The sequence below is a fragment of the Xyrauchen texanus genome, chromosome 34 (assembly GCF_025860055.1).
Source record: "Xyrauchen texanus isolate HMW12.3.18 chromosome 34, RBS_HiC_50CHRs, whole genome shotgun sequence".
In the NCBI taxonomy this organism is placed as follows: Eukaryota; Metazoa; Chordata; class Actinopteri; order Cypriniformes; family Catostomidae; genus Xyrauchen; species Xyrauchen texanus.
Genome location: NC_068309.1, coordinates 35221864 through 35239855, shown reverse-complemented (window position 1 = coordinate 35239855; position 17992 = coordinate 35221864). Strand labels below are relative to the sequence as shown.

The window sequence follows — 17992 nt, the reverse complement described above, 5'->3', positions numbered from 1 at the left end:
CCCTGCCCCCCTTCAAGAACTATACACTTCCAATCACTCTGGACCCCACTCACCCTGCCCACTACCTTTTTGAACTGTTGCCTTCTGGCCGGCGCTTCAGAGCTCTGAGCACCAGAACCGTCAGACACAGGAACAGTTTTTTCCCTCAGACTATCTGTCTCATAAGCAGTTAAAACTGCCCCATTGAGCAATAATTATGTGCAATACACAGTTCAGACTTTTTAATATTTATCCAAGACATCCAACCTCTTCTGCCATTTCATTCCTCTGAAAAAACAAAACATGTACATAACAGATTTATATTAGATTTGCACTACATATGTGTACTGTATGTGTGAATGTGTGTATGTGTGTGTATAATTATTTGTATTATCTATGTCTTGCTGCTGTTTTTGTATTGTTTCTTATGGTTGTGCACTGGAAGCATGTCAAAATGACAAATTCCTTGTATGTGTAAGCATACTTGGCAATAAAGCTTGTTCCATTCTCAGGGTAAAAATATGGAAAAAGAAGAGAAAAAAGACAGATGATTATATTTTCGAGGAGGTATTTAGACTTTAATGAAATGAAACAACCTGGTATACAGAATGCCCCAAAAATGTATTTACAAGCCAGAGACACAGCCAATTAAAGGGAGTTAAAAAGATCATTCTGTACAAACCAATTAGTGAAAGACCTGCTGGTACAGTATACTACAGCTGTTCATTTGAAGGAGTAGAAAAGAACAGGGCACAGGGGAAATTATTAAATACAGGGACAATCGAGAAAGGCAGAAACATTTACATCTGCAGCCGTCACCACAATACACGTTGCAATTTATAGTCATTCAATTCTAAACTGCAGAGTGATTCTACTGCTCAAGCTGCAGGAGAAGTTTATTCACATCAGGAAGAAATAGACACATGTACATATCAACAAACATATACGTATATTACACTGCAGTCATAGAGAGGAACTTTAATCATAGACATGGAATATAATGAGTCAATGGGCCTCATTCATGAAACATGAGTAGAACACATTTTTGTGTAAACTGTAGTTACAATTTACATAAGATACATAAGATATGTTTACTTCTGTTGACTGTCACATGATGCGAAAATTTATGTAAGAATTGTTTTACTTTCGTGAACTGTGGCATGATGTGACAATTTACATACAAATGGTTTTACTTGCGTGAACTGTCCCGTGATGCTGCAATTTACATAAAAATTGTATTTACTGTCGTGTCGTGACGATTTGCGTAAAATTATTTTACTTGTGTTAACCATTGCATTATGCAACAATTTACATAAAATATGGATTTGCTTGCATGAACTATCGCATTGTGCAACAATTTACAAATGAATGGTTTTATTTGCATAAACTGTTACATACAACGCTACACTTAAGAACTTTTCCATGAGCACTTAACCACTCACTCATAAAACAATTATATATATATATTCTTGTTAGAACCTAATCTGTCCTGGATACTACTATTCTGATGCTAGTGAAACTTTGTAATGAAGCACTATTCGTACCACTGTCTCCTTACGATGTAATATTCCTTTATCCAAAGTTGCTTTGGATAAAAGAAGCTGCCAAATGAATAAAAGTAAATGTAAGAATGGATTTATTTATGATACGGAAATGTTAGGTTTTATTAGCATGAACTATCGCATGATACAATCATTTATGTAAGAATGGGTTTACTTCCGTAAATGTTTGCATAGTTTTGCATGGTTTTACTCGTGTGAGCTGTCGCATGGTGCATCAATTTACATAAAAATGGTTTTATTCGCATTAAACGTTAAATGATGCGACAATTTATGAATGGCTTTACTTGCCTGAACTATCATATGATGGGACAACTTACATGCTGGTTTTACTTGCGTGAACTGTTGCATCATGCATCAATTTACGTAAAACAATGTTTTGCTTGCATGAACTATCGCGGACTGTAGCGCAACAATTTACAAATGAATCGCTTAACTTACTTTTGCTTATGACGTAAACTGACGCAACTCCTTACTTTAAGAATTGTTTTTTTCATGTTAACGGTCCCATGATAGAGTCATTTTACTTGTGGCACAATTTGTGGCAACAATATTGCGATAATTTACAGTACATAAAAATGATTTTACTTGCATGAATTGTCACGTGCAACAATTTGAGTAAAAATGTTATCCCATAAAAAGTTTTACTGTCAACAAATGTGACAATTTACATACCAATGGTTTAACTTGTCTGAACCATCGAAAGATGGGACAATTTATGTACTAATGCTTTTGTTCACATTAACTATTGCATAATTTACAGTTTATAAAAATGTTTTTTCTTGCATGAATTTTCACATGATGCAATCATTTGAGTAAAAATGGTTTTACTTTTGCATTATGCGTCAATTTACGTAAAAATAAACAAAATAATGGTTTCATTTGCATGAACTGTCGCATGATACCAAAATGTAACGTAGAACGATTTCATCGTACTTTAATTGTGTAAATTGCTACGTATGGTTTTATTTGTGTAAAATGCTGCATGATTCGCCAATTTGCATACGAATGGTTTTAAGAACATTTTACACAGACATTCAACCTGCTTTTGTTTCATGAATGAGGCCCAGTGAAAGCAATAAAAACAATAATAATAAAAAACTAATTGTTCACTTTCTTTTTTGCAACTTAACAGTTTGTAGAAATGGTCAACTCAACATTCTAGTGGCAAACAAAGCACTTCTTGTGTGGATGGTCTCTTTCTCTCTCAGTCTGTGTCTTTGTCCTTTCGGTTTTCAGGCAGTAAGGAAGACAACTCTCCTAATGGCTCCTGACAACAGAGATGCAACTGTCAGTTTACTAACAAACCCTGAGTCAGTGCTCATAACCCCGTTCTGTGTGAGTGTGTGTGCCCTCAAAGGCATCCATTCCGAAAGTGTGTAGGAGGTGAGACAGCTAAACAGAGTGAGACAGAAAGAGGTTTGTGGATTGTGATTGGTAGTCGTTGCAGTAGATACAGTAGACTCGTAGTCATTATGGGTCCCTGCATGGCAGAGATAATCCATAATGCTCCAGTTGATGATTATATGGTTTTTTCACACTGGTCTGTAAGTGTGAGCATTCAAGCATTCTGTCCTGGTTCTCCACAAAGGGTTTTGCCTCCATAATCCAGAAGTCAAATGCTGTGCAGTGTTGCAGATAATCCCAATAAAATCCATAATCATTAACTCTGCATTTTCCACTTCAACTCAATCATAACAAAACAGCCACTAATACGCCTTGAGTCATGACAACCTGAAAACTGCAGCTGCATGTGACAGCTCCAGGTTGCTTCAAATCCTGTATGTGCACAAAGACAAAAAACTATATATTAGTTTGTGCAAATATGACAATTTTAAAGAACAAACCTCACTGAGGAAAGAAACAGCATTTGTTATGACTTCAAAATGTTTGATACTTTGAGGCCTTTCAATTGCACTGAAATAAGGGAACAGGACATCCTTTAAATTTCCTACTTTTGAGTTGGATTGGAAAGATTGATTTTGGATTTTTGGTTGGATTTAGAACAACATGATGGTGAGTAAATTATGAGAGAATTGTCATTTTTTTATTTGAACGAATGCTCGGTGGCGAATGGCTGATATACAGCTGATGAGCAAATCATTATGACCACCTGCCTAATATGCTGTTGGTCCTCCACGTGCTGCCAAAAAAGTGCCGACCCATGGAGGCTCAGACTCCACAAGACCCCTAAAGGTGTCCTGTGGTATCTGGCACCAAGACATCAAATGATCCAAGATGGTGGCACGGTAGCACGCAGCGGCCACTCCGGATCCACAATGGTGCTATTTTTGTTAAAAAAGCCCGACTTTTGCAGCACATGGACATAGGAGCAACCGGTGTTCGTGTCTACCATCGCCAGACACTACTAAAATATAAGACTGATGCAAAAACCAAGCTGCATGATGACCTGCAGGAGGCGCTACGCGTACTCGGCTTGCTGCGGAGACCAGGCCTCCAGTCCTCGGCGTCGCCTGATGCCGGTGGCCGGGGGAGAGGACGTCGTAAGCGGTGTGCGAGAAAGCAGAAGCGCGGCAAGAGGGCGGGGGTTCATGCTAGGCTAAAAACAAACCCTAGCCGGCCGGCTCTCCCGTCTATCCTGCTCTCAAATGTTTGCTCCCTGGACAATAAACTGGACTATATCCGACTCCAGCAGGCTACGCAGCGTGAGTTTAGAGATTGCTGCGTCTTTGTTTTCACGGAGACGTGGCTCAGCGACAGAGTTCGGATGCCGCCATTCAGCTAGACGGGCTCACCTCGTTTCGTGCCGACAGAAATACAGCTCTCTGCGGTAAGACTCGCGGTGGTGGCTTGTGTGTTTACATCACCACGGAATGGTGCAAGAACTCTATGCTAGTCTCTAGTTACTGTTCATCGCTGTTGGAGCTTGTGACTGTTAGATGCAGACCTTTTTACCTACCACGGAATTCACCACTGTTTACATAACCGGGTTTACATCCCCCAGCGCTAACGCTAAGGAAGCTCTGTGAACTGTATGGGGCTATGAGCGAACTGCAGAATGCTCAACCCGACGGACTGTTTATTGTCGCCGGAGATTTCAACCATGCGAATCTCAAGACAGTGCTCCTAAATTCCATCAGTATGTGGACTTTGCAACGAGAGGGGCGAACGCGCTTGATCTTGTTTACACAAACATCCCAGGCGCGTACCAGGTGGAGCCCCGCCCCACCTCGGCTACTCAGACCACATCTCTGGTATGTTAATTCCAGCATACAGACCGCTCGTCAGACGCACAAAACTGCTTCAGAAGCAGGTGAAAACCTGGCCAGCAGGAGCCATCTCTGCTCTTCAGGACTGTTTTGAGTGTACTGACTGGCACATGTTCAGGGACGCTGCAACATATGGCGATTCTACCAACTTGGAGGAATACACAGCATCAGTGACACAGCATCAGGTCCCGAGACTCCGCCTTCAGAGCAGGCGATAAGGCAGCCCTAAGAACAGCTAGGGCCAAACTGTCACGGGCAATCAGAGAGGCAAAGCGCACACACACCCAGAGACTCCACAGTCACTTCCAGGACAGCGGTGACACGCGGCGCATGTGGCAGGGCATCCAGGCCATCACCAACTACAGGACAACATCAGTTGCCTGTGACAAAGATGCCTCCCTTCCAGATGCGCTGAACGACTTCTACGCTCGGTTTGAAGTGCAGAACGACGTGGTGGCGAGGAAGACCACCCCTCCTCCCAACGACCAGGTGCTCTGTATTACCACGGCAGATGTGAGGAAAACTCTACGTAGAGTCAACCCACGGAAGGCTGCTGGACCAGACAACATTCCTGGCAGAGTGCTCAGAGGATGTGCAGACCAGCTAGCAGATGTTCTTACCGACATCTTCAACATCTCTCTGAGCAGCGCCGTCGTTCCAACGTGCTTCAAGGCCACCACCATCATCCCCATGCCAAAGAAGTCTTCAGTGTCCTGCCTCAACGACTACCGTCCCGTCGCACTTACACCCATCATCATGAAGTGCTTCGAGAGGTTCATCATGAGGCACATTAAGACCCAGCTGCCCCCCCTCACTAGACCCACTACAGTTTGCGATCGTCCAAACCGTTCAACGGACGATGCCATCGCCACAACCCTCCATCTGGCCCTCACCCACCTAGACAATAAGGACTCATACGTTCGAATGCTGTTCATAGATTTCAGCTCAGCATTCAACACAATCATTCCCCAGCACCTGATTGGAAAACTGAACCTGCTGGGCCTGGACACCTCCCTCTGCAACTGGATCCTGGACTTCCTGACTGGGAGACCTCAGTCAGTCCGGATCGGGAACAGCATCTCCACCATCACCACACTGAGCACTGGGGCCCCCCAGGGCTGTGTGCTCAGTCCACTGCTGTTCACTTTGCTGACTCACAACTGTGCAGCAATGCACAGCTCGAACCATATCGTCAAGTTCGCCGATGACACGACCATGGTGGGTCTCATCAGCAAGAACGACGAGTCAGTATACAGAGAGAAGGTGCAGCAGCTGACGAACTGGTGTAGAGCCAACAACCTGTCCCTGAATTTCGACAAAACAAAAGAGATGGTTGTTGACATTAGGAGAGCACAAGGTGAACACACTCCGCTGAACATTGACGGCTCCTCTGTGGAGATCGTCAAGAGCACCATATTCCTTGGTGTTCACCTAGCGGAGAACCTCACCTGGTCCCTCAACACCAGCTCTATCACCAAGAAAGCCTAGCAGCGTCTCTACTTTCTTCGAAGGCTGAGGAAAGCACATCTCCCACCCCCCGTCCTCACTACATTCTATAGAGGGACTATTGAGAGCATCCTGAGCAGCTGCATCACTGCCTGGTTTGGGACTTGCACCGTTTCGGACCGCAAAGCCCTGCAGAGGACAGTGAGGACAGCTGAGAAGATCATTGGGGTCTCTCTTCCCTCCATCAAAGACATTTACAAAAAACACTGTATCCATAGAAGCAACCAGCATTGTGGACGACCCCACACACCCCTCACACAAACTCTTTACCCTCCTGCCGTCTGGCAAGAGGTACCGAAGCATTCGGGCCCTCGCAGCCAGACTGTGTAACAGCTTCTTCCCCCAAGCCATCAGACTTCTCAATACTCAGAGACTGGTTTGACACACACGTGTCCTGAGTTGCACTTTAATTACTGTCACTTTATAACTGTCTGCTACCTCAATAACTGCTATGTGCATAGAACACTATCTCATAGTATGTTATGTTTACGTTTTTAGAAACTGTCATCTTTTTGCACTACTGAGTACTGGTCGGCGCTGCACTGTGTCTATTGTCCTGTTCATTGTCAGTAATTTGTTGTACTGTCCCGTACTTTGCACATGTTTGCATGTGCACTTTATATAGGTATATATATATATAGGTATTTTATATAGGTATTTTATTTCGTTGTGTTGTCTCATGTGGTCCTGTGTTGGTCCTTTGTTGTTTTTATGTAGCACCATGGTCCTGGAGGAACGTTGTCTCGTTTTGCTGTGTACTGTACTAACTGTATATGGTTGAAACGACAATAAAAACCACTTGACTTGACTTGATCAGCAGCAGATACTTCAAGTCCTGTAAGTTACGAGATGGAGCCGCCGTGGATCTGACTTGATGGCCAGCACATCCCACAGATGCTCAGTCATATTGAGATCTGGGTAATTTGGGGCCAGGGCAACTCCTTAAACTCTTCATCATGCCCACTCTTCTCACAGTGCATCCTGGTGCCTTCACTTCCCCAGGTAAACACTGCACATGTACATGGCCGTCCAAATTATGTACTGATAAAAGAAAACGGGACTCATCGGACCAGGCGACCTTCTTCCACTGCTCCAAGGTCCAGTTCTGACACTTGCATGCCCATTGTAGGTGCTTTCGATGGTGGACAGGGGTCATCGTGGGCACTCTGACTGGTCTGTGGCTACGCAGCCCCATATGCAGCAGGGTGTGATGCACTGTGTGTTGACACATTCCTCCAGTAACCATCATTAAAATATTCTGTGACTTGTGCCACAGTAGACCTTCTGTTGGTTCAGACCAGATGGGATAGCCTTCATTGTCCTCGTACATAGATGAGCCTTTGGCGCCAACACCCTGTCGCCAGTTTGTGGTTTGTCCCTCCTCGGACCACTGTCGGTAGGTACTCACCCCAAAAGCCTTGCCGTTTCAGAGATGCTCTGACCCAGTTGTCTGGCCATAACAATTTGGCCCTTGTCAAAATCGCTCAGGTCTTTACTCCTGCCCATTTCTCCTGCATTGAACACGATGACTGATGAACTGATTGTTCGCTTATCATATAATCAACCCAGACTTTAACATGTGACCTTGTTAGGAGATGATCAATGTTATTCACGTCACCAGTGAGTGGCTATAATGTTTAGCTCATTGGTGTATGTACTGTATAAACATGATGTATTTCTTTTAGTGCTGTCGAAGTTAACACGCTAATAACATGTTAACGCAAAATTATTTTAAAACCACAAATTTTTTTTAACGCTGTTAATGCATAATATGACCCTTTTAAATACCCGTAGTTCATCTGAAGCGAGTCAATTAACGCAAACATCACTCATGTCACATGCATTGACCGTCGGGAAATGGATGGTGGGAGACAATATGCTGATACCTGCGCCAAGCTGCGGCAAGACAGCTGACATTTGAACACCAGCCTTGCACTCCGAGGCGCGTTACGAAAGTTGCGAGGCATGAGCGCGAAGTGAAAGTGTGAGCGTGACTGCTACTGAGTCCTTGAATAATGTATAACAAGTGAATAAGGGCAGCCGATGGAGTTTCTGGTGCCCCCTTAGGAAGTTGGTGCCCTATGTAGACTGCGTAATATGCATATAGGGAGCGGTAGTTCCCTATATGCTCTAGGTATACTTATATTAAGTATGATAGTGCACTAGCCAATGCAGAAGTAGGAGATATTGATTTTATTGAATCCCATTTAATCCCACCGGTTACAATTGTGACAGTTGTGCAAACTTTTTAGCATGTCTGACAAAACTTCATAAAAAGAAGCAAATAAATCCTGTCATAATACATAATGCAACTACCATATTGTGCATAATTTGAATTGTGTTGTTTACATTTTCTGTTGTTGTACTCGGTTGGTAGAGTAGGGGTAGGTTTTGTATAGATGACTGAAAAATCCATCGGGATTAAGCATATTTTGTCCACTCATGTTTATTAAGATATTGCGATTAATCGCGATTAACTACAACAAATTATGCGATTAATCGAAATTAAATATTTTTACAGCCCTAATTTCTTTTAAACAATATTTACTCAAAACTCAATTAAAAATATTTTAGATTAATCTACTTATTTATTGCACAATGATACAACAAAAATATCTGAACATGCTTTGATTTTTATCACCATTTATTTTATATAGCCATTCCCCACTAAAGCCTATCATCAATGTATGCTTTACATTCTGACTATGTAGATTTATTATTATTATTTATTTCTTTATTATATATTAAATTACTGGATTACTGACTCCACTCTCTCACACACACACACACACACACACACACACACACACACACACACACACACACACACACACACACACTTGTTGGTCTACCTATCATTATGAGGACTTTCCATAGACATAATGACTTTTATACTGTATAAACTATAGATTCTATCCTCTAAACCTAACACAACCCCTAAACCTAACCCTCACAGAAAACCTTCTGCATTTTTACATTTTCAATAAAACATTGTTTAGTATGATTTTTAAGCGATTTGAATTATGGGGACACTAGAAATGTCCTCATAAATCACATTTATAGCATAATACCCTTGTAATTACTAATTTGTAACTTACAAAATTGTCCTTGTAAATCACAAAATCACGCACACACATACACACCCACACACACACACACACACACACACACTCACACATGTAGTGTTTCCATGTTTTATGGGGACTTTCCATAGACATAATGGTTTTTATACTGTACAAACTTTATATTCTATCCCCTAAACCTAACCCTACCCCTAACACACACTCACACTCTCACACACACACACACACACACACACACAAACTCACACTCACACACTCACTCACACAAACTCACACTCACAAACACACACACTCACAGACACACTCACACACAAACTCACACTCACACACACACACACACACTCACACACACAAACTCACACTCACACACACACACAAACACACACACACACAGATACACACACACTCACACACACAAACACACACACTCACTCACACACACACACACACACACACACTCACTCACACACACACACACACTCACTCACTCACTCACACATGTTGTGTTTCCATGTTTTATGGGGACTTTCCATAGACATAATGGTTTTTATACTGTACAAACTTTATATTCTATCCCCTAAACCTAACCCTAGCCCTAAACCTAACCCTCACAGAAAACATTCTGCATTTTTACATTTTCAAAAAACATAATTTAGTATGATTTATAAGCTGTTTTCCTCATGGGGACCGACAAAATGTCCCCACAAGGTCAAAAATTTCGGGTTTTACTATCCTTATGGGGACATTTGGTCCCCACAAAGTGATAAACACACACACACACACACACACACACACACAGTCACACACACTCACACACACACAAAATACCTTTGGCAATTTGGCATTCAGAATAAATGACATTATTTGTTCAAAGAATTTAATAACACTCAGCTATGTGAGATGACAGAACGAAGAGAAAAGCTGAAAAGATGGTAAACTCACCTCTGCAGCAGAAGATGTCACAGACATCAAGGCCAAAGAATAAAGGCAAGAGAGAAAAATAAAAACAGAAATAAAAACTGAAAGAAAGAAAGAAAGAAAGAAAGAGGTAAAGGAGGGACAGGTAAGAGAAATGCATTAATTAAGGTTACAGGATATATATAATACAGGATATCAGTTTCAGAACACACAATGACACCAGCACATAGATCAGCCGTTATTAAGTACAACTTAAATAAATATTTTGCCCAAACATTATAAATCACTCATGATTTACTCTTCCTTATGCCATCTCAATTTGTCCATACAATACAAGTCAAAGGGGTCCAACATCATTCAGCTCAAAAAAGACATAAAAGCAGCATAAAGATCATCTATACCTCCATCCTTGACAATCACTTACACGTGTGTACTGCACTCTACACACATGTCGAGCAAAAGCAGATTTTAAGATTCATAGTATAAATAGGAGTTACATTTTGATCCGTTTGTCACCCCAAACTGATCGGATCGTTTCAGAAGACATGGATTAAACGTAAACCAAATGTTGGACCCCATTGGTATTGTTTAGTCAAACAGACATATCTTATCATGTTCTGCAGAAGAAGGAATTTGAGTTGGTGATGGCATAAGGATGAGTAAATGATGAGAATTACTAAAGAATTTTGGGGTGAACAGTCCCTTTAAGAGCATCGTTACGGGAGCTGTCCGGTCCAAACATGCTGAACAAAAGCCAGAACTTTCCAGGATTTTGTCTCCCCAACACAAAACATTGTAGTAGAGGTTAGGTTAAACTTATGTGCTATTAACGTTCTACTTTGGTGCTTCAGGAAAACCCAAGCAGAGATGACCATTTGAACACAACATCTTTTGCACAGTATAATTAGGCTGACATATTTGAATTAAAAGCTAGTAACAAAAACAGAGCAGCTAAAGATGATCTAAATCTATCTTACCTTCTCTTCTAGATCTTTAATCTGTCTCCTCTGTATATCAGTCTTGTCCTCCAGATCTCTGATCCTCTGCATTGAGACAAACACTGGCTTTAGATACTATCACAACACACACATTGCAGACTGTGAGCCAATTTCAGATTTCGGCACAGTGTGGTTTGATAATTATGGAGAGATATGCTTTGTCAGAATTGTTTTACACAACCCATATATATCTACTTATATATAAGCATAAATAATGATATCATTAACTTCAAGTATACCTCTAACTAAATGCAATTTTGTTAAGATCTGCTGCCCCCTTCTGTATATAACAAGTATTACATCAGGTCACTCACAGGACAGCATCATACCATGCAAAATCAACAAATACAGGTAATGTAGTCTTTTGGGTTCAAATTCTCACTTGACCAATGAACTTCCACTGACTTTTCCATGAGTTTCATAGTCAATATGGTTGATTATTGGATAAGGTTTTTAATATGTTAATAAATATTTAATAATACATAATAGAAGAGTTTGTTCAGAAAAAAATACTATCATTAATATTCACTGTTGGTAATTTTATCAATGAAGAATGTTGCAAATGCATCGCAATATTAAGGGTGTGAAATTTTCAGATGATACTGGATGTCATAAAGATAAAAAAAATAATAACAGCAGTCTTGACCAACACAAAATAGGTATCGTTTGAAAGTGTAGTAGCTCTAATTTTCAATGCATGTAGGCATTATGACCAAAACTGAACAAGTGCTTTGAAATTTGTAGACAAATCAGAAGTGTTCCATTTTGACAATATATTAAACAGATTTGCACTGTACATGCTATTGCAATCAGTAAAAACAACAAACTGATCAAATAGTTATATGTCATATGTTGTTAGTAAGCTCTTAAAGAGTAGAATAAAACCAGCCTATTTGTTTCACTCACAGACAAAAATATACAGAGTAATAGCTAAGTATATGTCATGTGAACAGTTGTTGCTTATATGCCGCATTTTTGCATATAACTTGCATAAACAGAACATAAAAAAATCTCATAAAATTATGTAGAGTTGATTATCTTTCAAACGAGCCCACATACAAGGTAATCAGATGCATAGTCATCATTATATAATCAGAAACAGACTCAATAATGACTCAAATGGCACAGAATGAAACCCATTTTATGAAATCTCATAACTAAAATCATCTCTGCATGCTATGAAAACCTTTAGTCATTGTTGTGTTTGCATGTGTAATTAGTTCTCATGTACAATTATTATGTTTTATTTGTTTGGAGAGGCTTTTGGACACTTGGAGAAGTTTTTGTACACTAGGATAAATTATATTTGTAATGCTATAACTTTTGAATGCTTTTTCATCTTAACACACAAAAAAAAAATCAGTTACAGTTGCTTTGTGAATTTGCTTTTGGCTCAATTCTTTTTTCAGCAGTTTTTAGGCTGAGTCTCAGAATTTGTCATAATCTAAATTGATTAAATCATTTGAAAAGTTCTCTTAACAATGATACCAAACACTTGACCCAGTTGTTTTTATTGAGTTATAAGCCTTTAATTTTGGGTATGCCACTGAAACAGGGGATCTTTAAAAACACCTTCAGACCTTAAATGGTTAAGAACATAAATTTACAGACAACAAATTGCCCAAACCTGCATAGCAGAACTTTCCTGTGTATTCCAGTAGTCACATTACTGGTCTCTGAGCATGCTATTCTCATGTAATATGAGTCTGCTTGTGTATATTTACCTGATGAGCCTGATGAAGCAGCTCCATCCTTTCCTGTAGCACATGACAGTCGTACTCTCGGCTCTTCCGCAGCATCTGTCTGCGCAGTTTGTCCACCGCTGTTCGTAACTCGTCCTTCTGCAGCTCGTCCAGAGGTTCTCCGTACTTTATCACTTTATCCTGCTGTAGTGCGTTGTACAGAGTTGCCTCTAACTCCTGGATTTGCTGTTACACACACATAAACACAATTTTATTACAGAGCTCAATTCTGATCCATTTGATGATTGCAAATAGAAACTATTCTTGGCACTCTAATAGAAACTTAAATTTTATCAATAAAATACTACATCTTTAGAAAGAGAACTTTTAACTACCCCAAATAATTAAATAAATACAAAGAAATAAAGGCCAAATAACAGAATGAAGTGTGAAGTGTGTAATTTCTGCATGACTGGCATCAAAGACTGGCAAATAAGAGTTAATGATTGAAGCTTCGCAAACACTCCCCCCATCTGGCATTGGTTGGAAAAATAATATAGTCCCACCCCAAACTCATGCAATTGGTTGAGCCAATGTTGCTGTGTCGGGCTGTTCAAACAAACAGAGCAATTGTTTTGATAGCACAACAGAGCCACAGTATTAAGACATGGTCACGTTTAGCTTCACACAGCGAAATTCCTTTATGTCTTCCAGAGGACATTCATGGCTTATTCATCAACATGACACAGGAAGTTGCCATGTTGTTTCAGAGAGTTCTGGTACCCTAGGATCGGACACATTGTCTTACTGTCAAGCGGCATCTCCTCATTTTTGCATCGGCTCCAGTATGTTTACATTCCCCTGTGGTGCGATTGGAAGCGCTCTGCTTCAGAAGCGTGGCAAACCTGGGTTCGGATACCACGTTGAAACCAGGAAATAACCATGTTCACATAATCAGTTACGAGTGCGATTTGGACAATACATTTTCCCCCTCTAACAACATTAAATATTTACTCCATTGATGTTTAGGTTTGGGTTGAGGGGTATAGTTTATAAATGTGCATTCCTCTTCACTGTATTACAGCCTGCACAGCTGAAATCAACTCGCTTCACAACTCAATTTTAGATCTGTCAATCTGTGGACATTACACCTGGAAAATAGAGCTCACACGTGCCTATACGCCCAACAACACTTACAACTTTGGCCACTGGGGGCACTGTTTCACTTTTGGGTAAGCACAGAATGATTTTAGCTGATGAAAAATCAATCTACTGTTTCTGATTTCACTTTGAGATCAGTCCGTATTCATACACTGAAAAAAACATCTTTAAGATAACAGAGAAAGCATCAAAGTAATTACTCTGTGGATTGTGCAAATGTATAGAAATATTTGTACCATGTAGGCCTGGTCCAGCGCCTGCTTCCTGTAGTCCAGTTCCTCCTCCAGATAACCTTTCTGCTTACAAAACATGTCCTGCACATCACAGAGTCATTTCTTTTATAAACACATTCATGGCTGTTTTACATGTTAGTGTTCTGAAGACCTAAATGCTTTTGGAAAAGATTACAGTATGACAAAATGACTTATTCAATTAAAGGGATAGTTCCCCATAAAATGAAAATTCTCTCATCATTTATTCACACTCATGTCATCCCAGATGTGTATTACTTTTTTTCTTCTGCTGAACACAAATACTAAATTTTAGAAGAATATCTCAGCTCTGTAGGTCCATACAATTCAAGTGAATGGTGGCCAGAACTTTCAAATTAAATTGCAGTGTGACCAGCAGAGCTGAAATATTCTTCTAAAAAATCTTCATACATATCTGGGATGGAATGTGGGGGAGTAAATGATGAAAGAATTTTCATTTTTGGGTGAATTATCCCTTTAATATGTCCATCTTTCAATGCATTTCTTGTGGAAGAAACAGAGAATACAAAATTACATTGAGAAAGTAATCAGGCTTTGTAATGTTTGTTACATTTAATGCAAACTATTGTGCATTATCCTAAAAAGTACTGTTAATTCTATCTTTGAAAGACAAATATCTGAGTTCCCCATCTGACACTCACTCGACGTTGTGTCGATTGTAGTGACACAAGGGGCTTCCTTCGGGAGCCTCTGAATATGAAAAAAGCCAATGCCAAATTGGCGAACAGAATTTGCATGTCCCGCCCCCGGACAAACAGGTATAAAAGGCGGGATGTGCCTCTGTTCAGTCAGATTCTTTCTTCGGAGCCAAGCGGTTGTGTGTGTTCAGTGAGCTGAAAAACCTCACTTCATTTCCACTCACCTCTAAGAGAGCATTCTTGTTGGATCTACGGCGCATTGCCAGCAGCTTTCTCCCTTCTCTGCACGCCAGTGCAGTCCACGCCCCTGGGCGCTTCGACAGACTTTTAAAAGAGCAAACAACTCCTCTAAAAGAGCAATCTTTTCTCTAAAAGAGTTACAAATTGGCATTGAACGTCTTTCTCAAGACGTGTCTTTATCAAGATGCCCTTCCACCTTTGCGTTGTTCCTGGATGCGGCAGATATCTCTCCACTTTTGACGGCCATATACGCTGACTTGTGTGTCTGGGTCACGATCACACCCAGGCAGCGTTTGTGGATGGTTCATGTACTCATTGCAAGAACCTGACCATGGTATCGTTACAGTTGTGACTTTCCTTTCTCAAAGGAAACGCCACTCTAGCCACCCGTGTTGCTCCTTCTTCCCACAGGATTGGGGATGACTCGGCTGGCGATGGAGGTGATTTGGGGAGTTCAGCGGGCATGGTTTCGCCGGGTAAATCTCCACGAACCACCCGCCCCCAGCAAGCTCGATTGCTTCTGTCTGGGCTCGACGTGAGGCTGATGTCTCTGTTGGGGCCACAGAGCAGGATGATGACGTCTGACGTGGAGGACTCGACTGGGCTGCTGCCTACGGGCTTGCACACCCAGTCTGAGTCTGACGTCCAGATGTCCGATATGCTTGCCCTGGCAGCCGTGAGCCGTGAGCCTTGGGGCCGGTCTCAAACCCTCTGTCCTCCCCTCAACCCTCACAGCTAAACGATTGGTTCCTCGGGTCGAAGCCACCTTTTAATGCCCGGAGCCGACCTCCTTACTCGTCCGCTCTCACTACCCTCGAAGGCGGTGCGGGCTACGGATATACGCCAATCCCCCTGGTGGACAAAGCAGTTGCGGTGCACCTGTGCCTGCAAAGCGCAACCACTTGGCGGAATCATCCCGCACTCCCCTTTAAGGTCAGTAGGACGACAGTAGGACGACGATTCTGACGAGCCAGGCATCTGCCCCGTTTCAGCGGCGTCCGCTCTACCTCGGTACACAGCGAAAAGGCCAGCACCCTGCCCATGGAAATCTCTACCCTTTTGCAAAAGGATGCGATAGAGTCTGTCCCTCCAGCCGAGATGGAGAAGGGTTTCTACAGCCCTTACTTCATTGTACCCAAAAAAGGAGGTGGGTTGAGGCCAATCTTGGAACTGCAAGTTCTCAACAGGGCTCTGCACAAACTCCTGTTCAAGATGCTCACGAAAAAACACATTCTGCCCCAACACCGACCCTTTCTACGGTTTATGTTCGAGGGCCGAGCATACCAGTACAAGGTCCTACCCTTCGGCCTGTCCCTGTACCCTCGCATCTTCACGAAGGTCACAGAGGCCGCCCTTGCCCCACTAAGGGAAGTGGGCATCCACATACTCAACTACCTCGACGACTGGCTGATCTTATTTCACTCTCGAGAGGCACTATGTGCCCACAGGGACCAGGTGCTCAGCCACCTCAGCCATCTAGGGCTTCAGGTCAACAGGGAAAAGAGCAAGCTCTCCCCGGTTCAGAGCATCTCTTTGCTGTCACGACAGGCTCCGCTCAACGGAGAGTGGAGGCTCCACCCCCAGGTGGTTCAGCTGATCTGGGACCGTTATGGAGACCTGTTTGCTTCCTAGGAGAACTCCCATTGCCCGCTATAGTACTCCCTCAGATCAGAGGCAAGTCCCCTCAGGACAGATGCGCTGGCACACAGCTGGCCCTGGTCGCTGCCCCGGGAGGAGACAGACCCAGCCTTATCATTGCTGTGTCTCGTGCATGCTTTGCGTACCTATTTGGACTGCACACAGAGCTTTAGGCTCTCTGAGCAGCTCTTTGTTTGTTTTGGCGGACAGCGGAAAGGGAATGCTGTCTCCAAACAGAGGCTTGACCACTGGGTAGTCGACGCCATTGCACTGGCCTATCAGACCCAGGCTGGCGTGGCCTACTCCCATTCTTACCACGTCGCTTGTTCCCACCCCTCAAGGGAATCCTTGGTCGAATGCTGGGAACCTAATAAAAACAATATGATCTCTTAGTGGGGCGTTGGGGAGGGTTACGTGCAATCTGATGCTCATGCGCCTTTGGCGCGCTACAGCCTGCTTCACCAGCATCAGCAGATCACGTAACACGGTCAGTGTAGGTGGCGCTATTGAATAGGGACCCCTTGTGTCACTACAATCAACACAACGTCGAGTGAGTGACAGAAGGGGAACATCTAGATAACTAGTGTAACCCCCATTCCCTGATGGAGAGAACGAGACATTGTGTCCCCCTTGCCACAACACTGTACCAAGCCGCTGTAATGGCCGAACCTTGTTCTCGGCTCCTCAGTGCAGAACCTGACTGAACAAAGGCACATCCCGCCTTTTATACCTGTATGTCTGGGGGAGGGACATGCAAATTCTGTTCGAACTTTTTTGACATTGGCCTTTTTCATAATCAGCGGTATCCAAGGCTCCCGAAAGAAGTCCCTTGTGTCACTACAATCGACACAACATCTTGTTCCCTTCATCAGGGAACGGGGGTTACACTAGTATCCTAGACGTTTTCTTTAGAGATGACAGATGCAAACAAAAACCTGACAACTACCTATTTTTCATAGAGAATAACACATAATAGTTATTGACATGTATTAATTATCCATTATAGTCATCACTTAAGAATCCAAAAGATAAACCGAAGTTAAAAAATGAAACTGTCTGAAGATTGTTCTGGAGCTCTTGTCAAATAA

General features: G+C 42.2%; 1 protein-coding gene across 1 annotated transcript in view; it reads right to left on the bottom strand.

Moving 5' to 3' along the window:
• Positions 1-543: 543 nt before the first annotated feature.
• jakmip2 (janus kinase and microtubule interacting protein 2) overlaps positions 544-17992 on the bottom strand; it is a 76150-nt gene continuing 58701 nt past the window's right edge. Inside the window, exons 18-22 of the mRNA XM_052103788.1 lie at positions 14353-14430; positions 12998-13201; positions 11253-11318; positions 10300-10376; positions 544-3317 (exon numbers count right to left, since the gene is read on the bottom strand). Of these exons, the coding sequence (XP_051959748.1) occupies positions 10326-10376; positions 11253-11318; positions 12998-13201; positions 14353-14430 (399 nt within the window). The 3' untranslated portion in view covers positions 544-3317; positions 10300-10325. The remainder of the gene's footprint in view (positions 3318-10299; positions 10377-11252; positions 11319-12997; positions 13202-14352; positions 14431-17992) is intronic.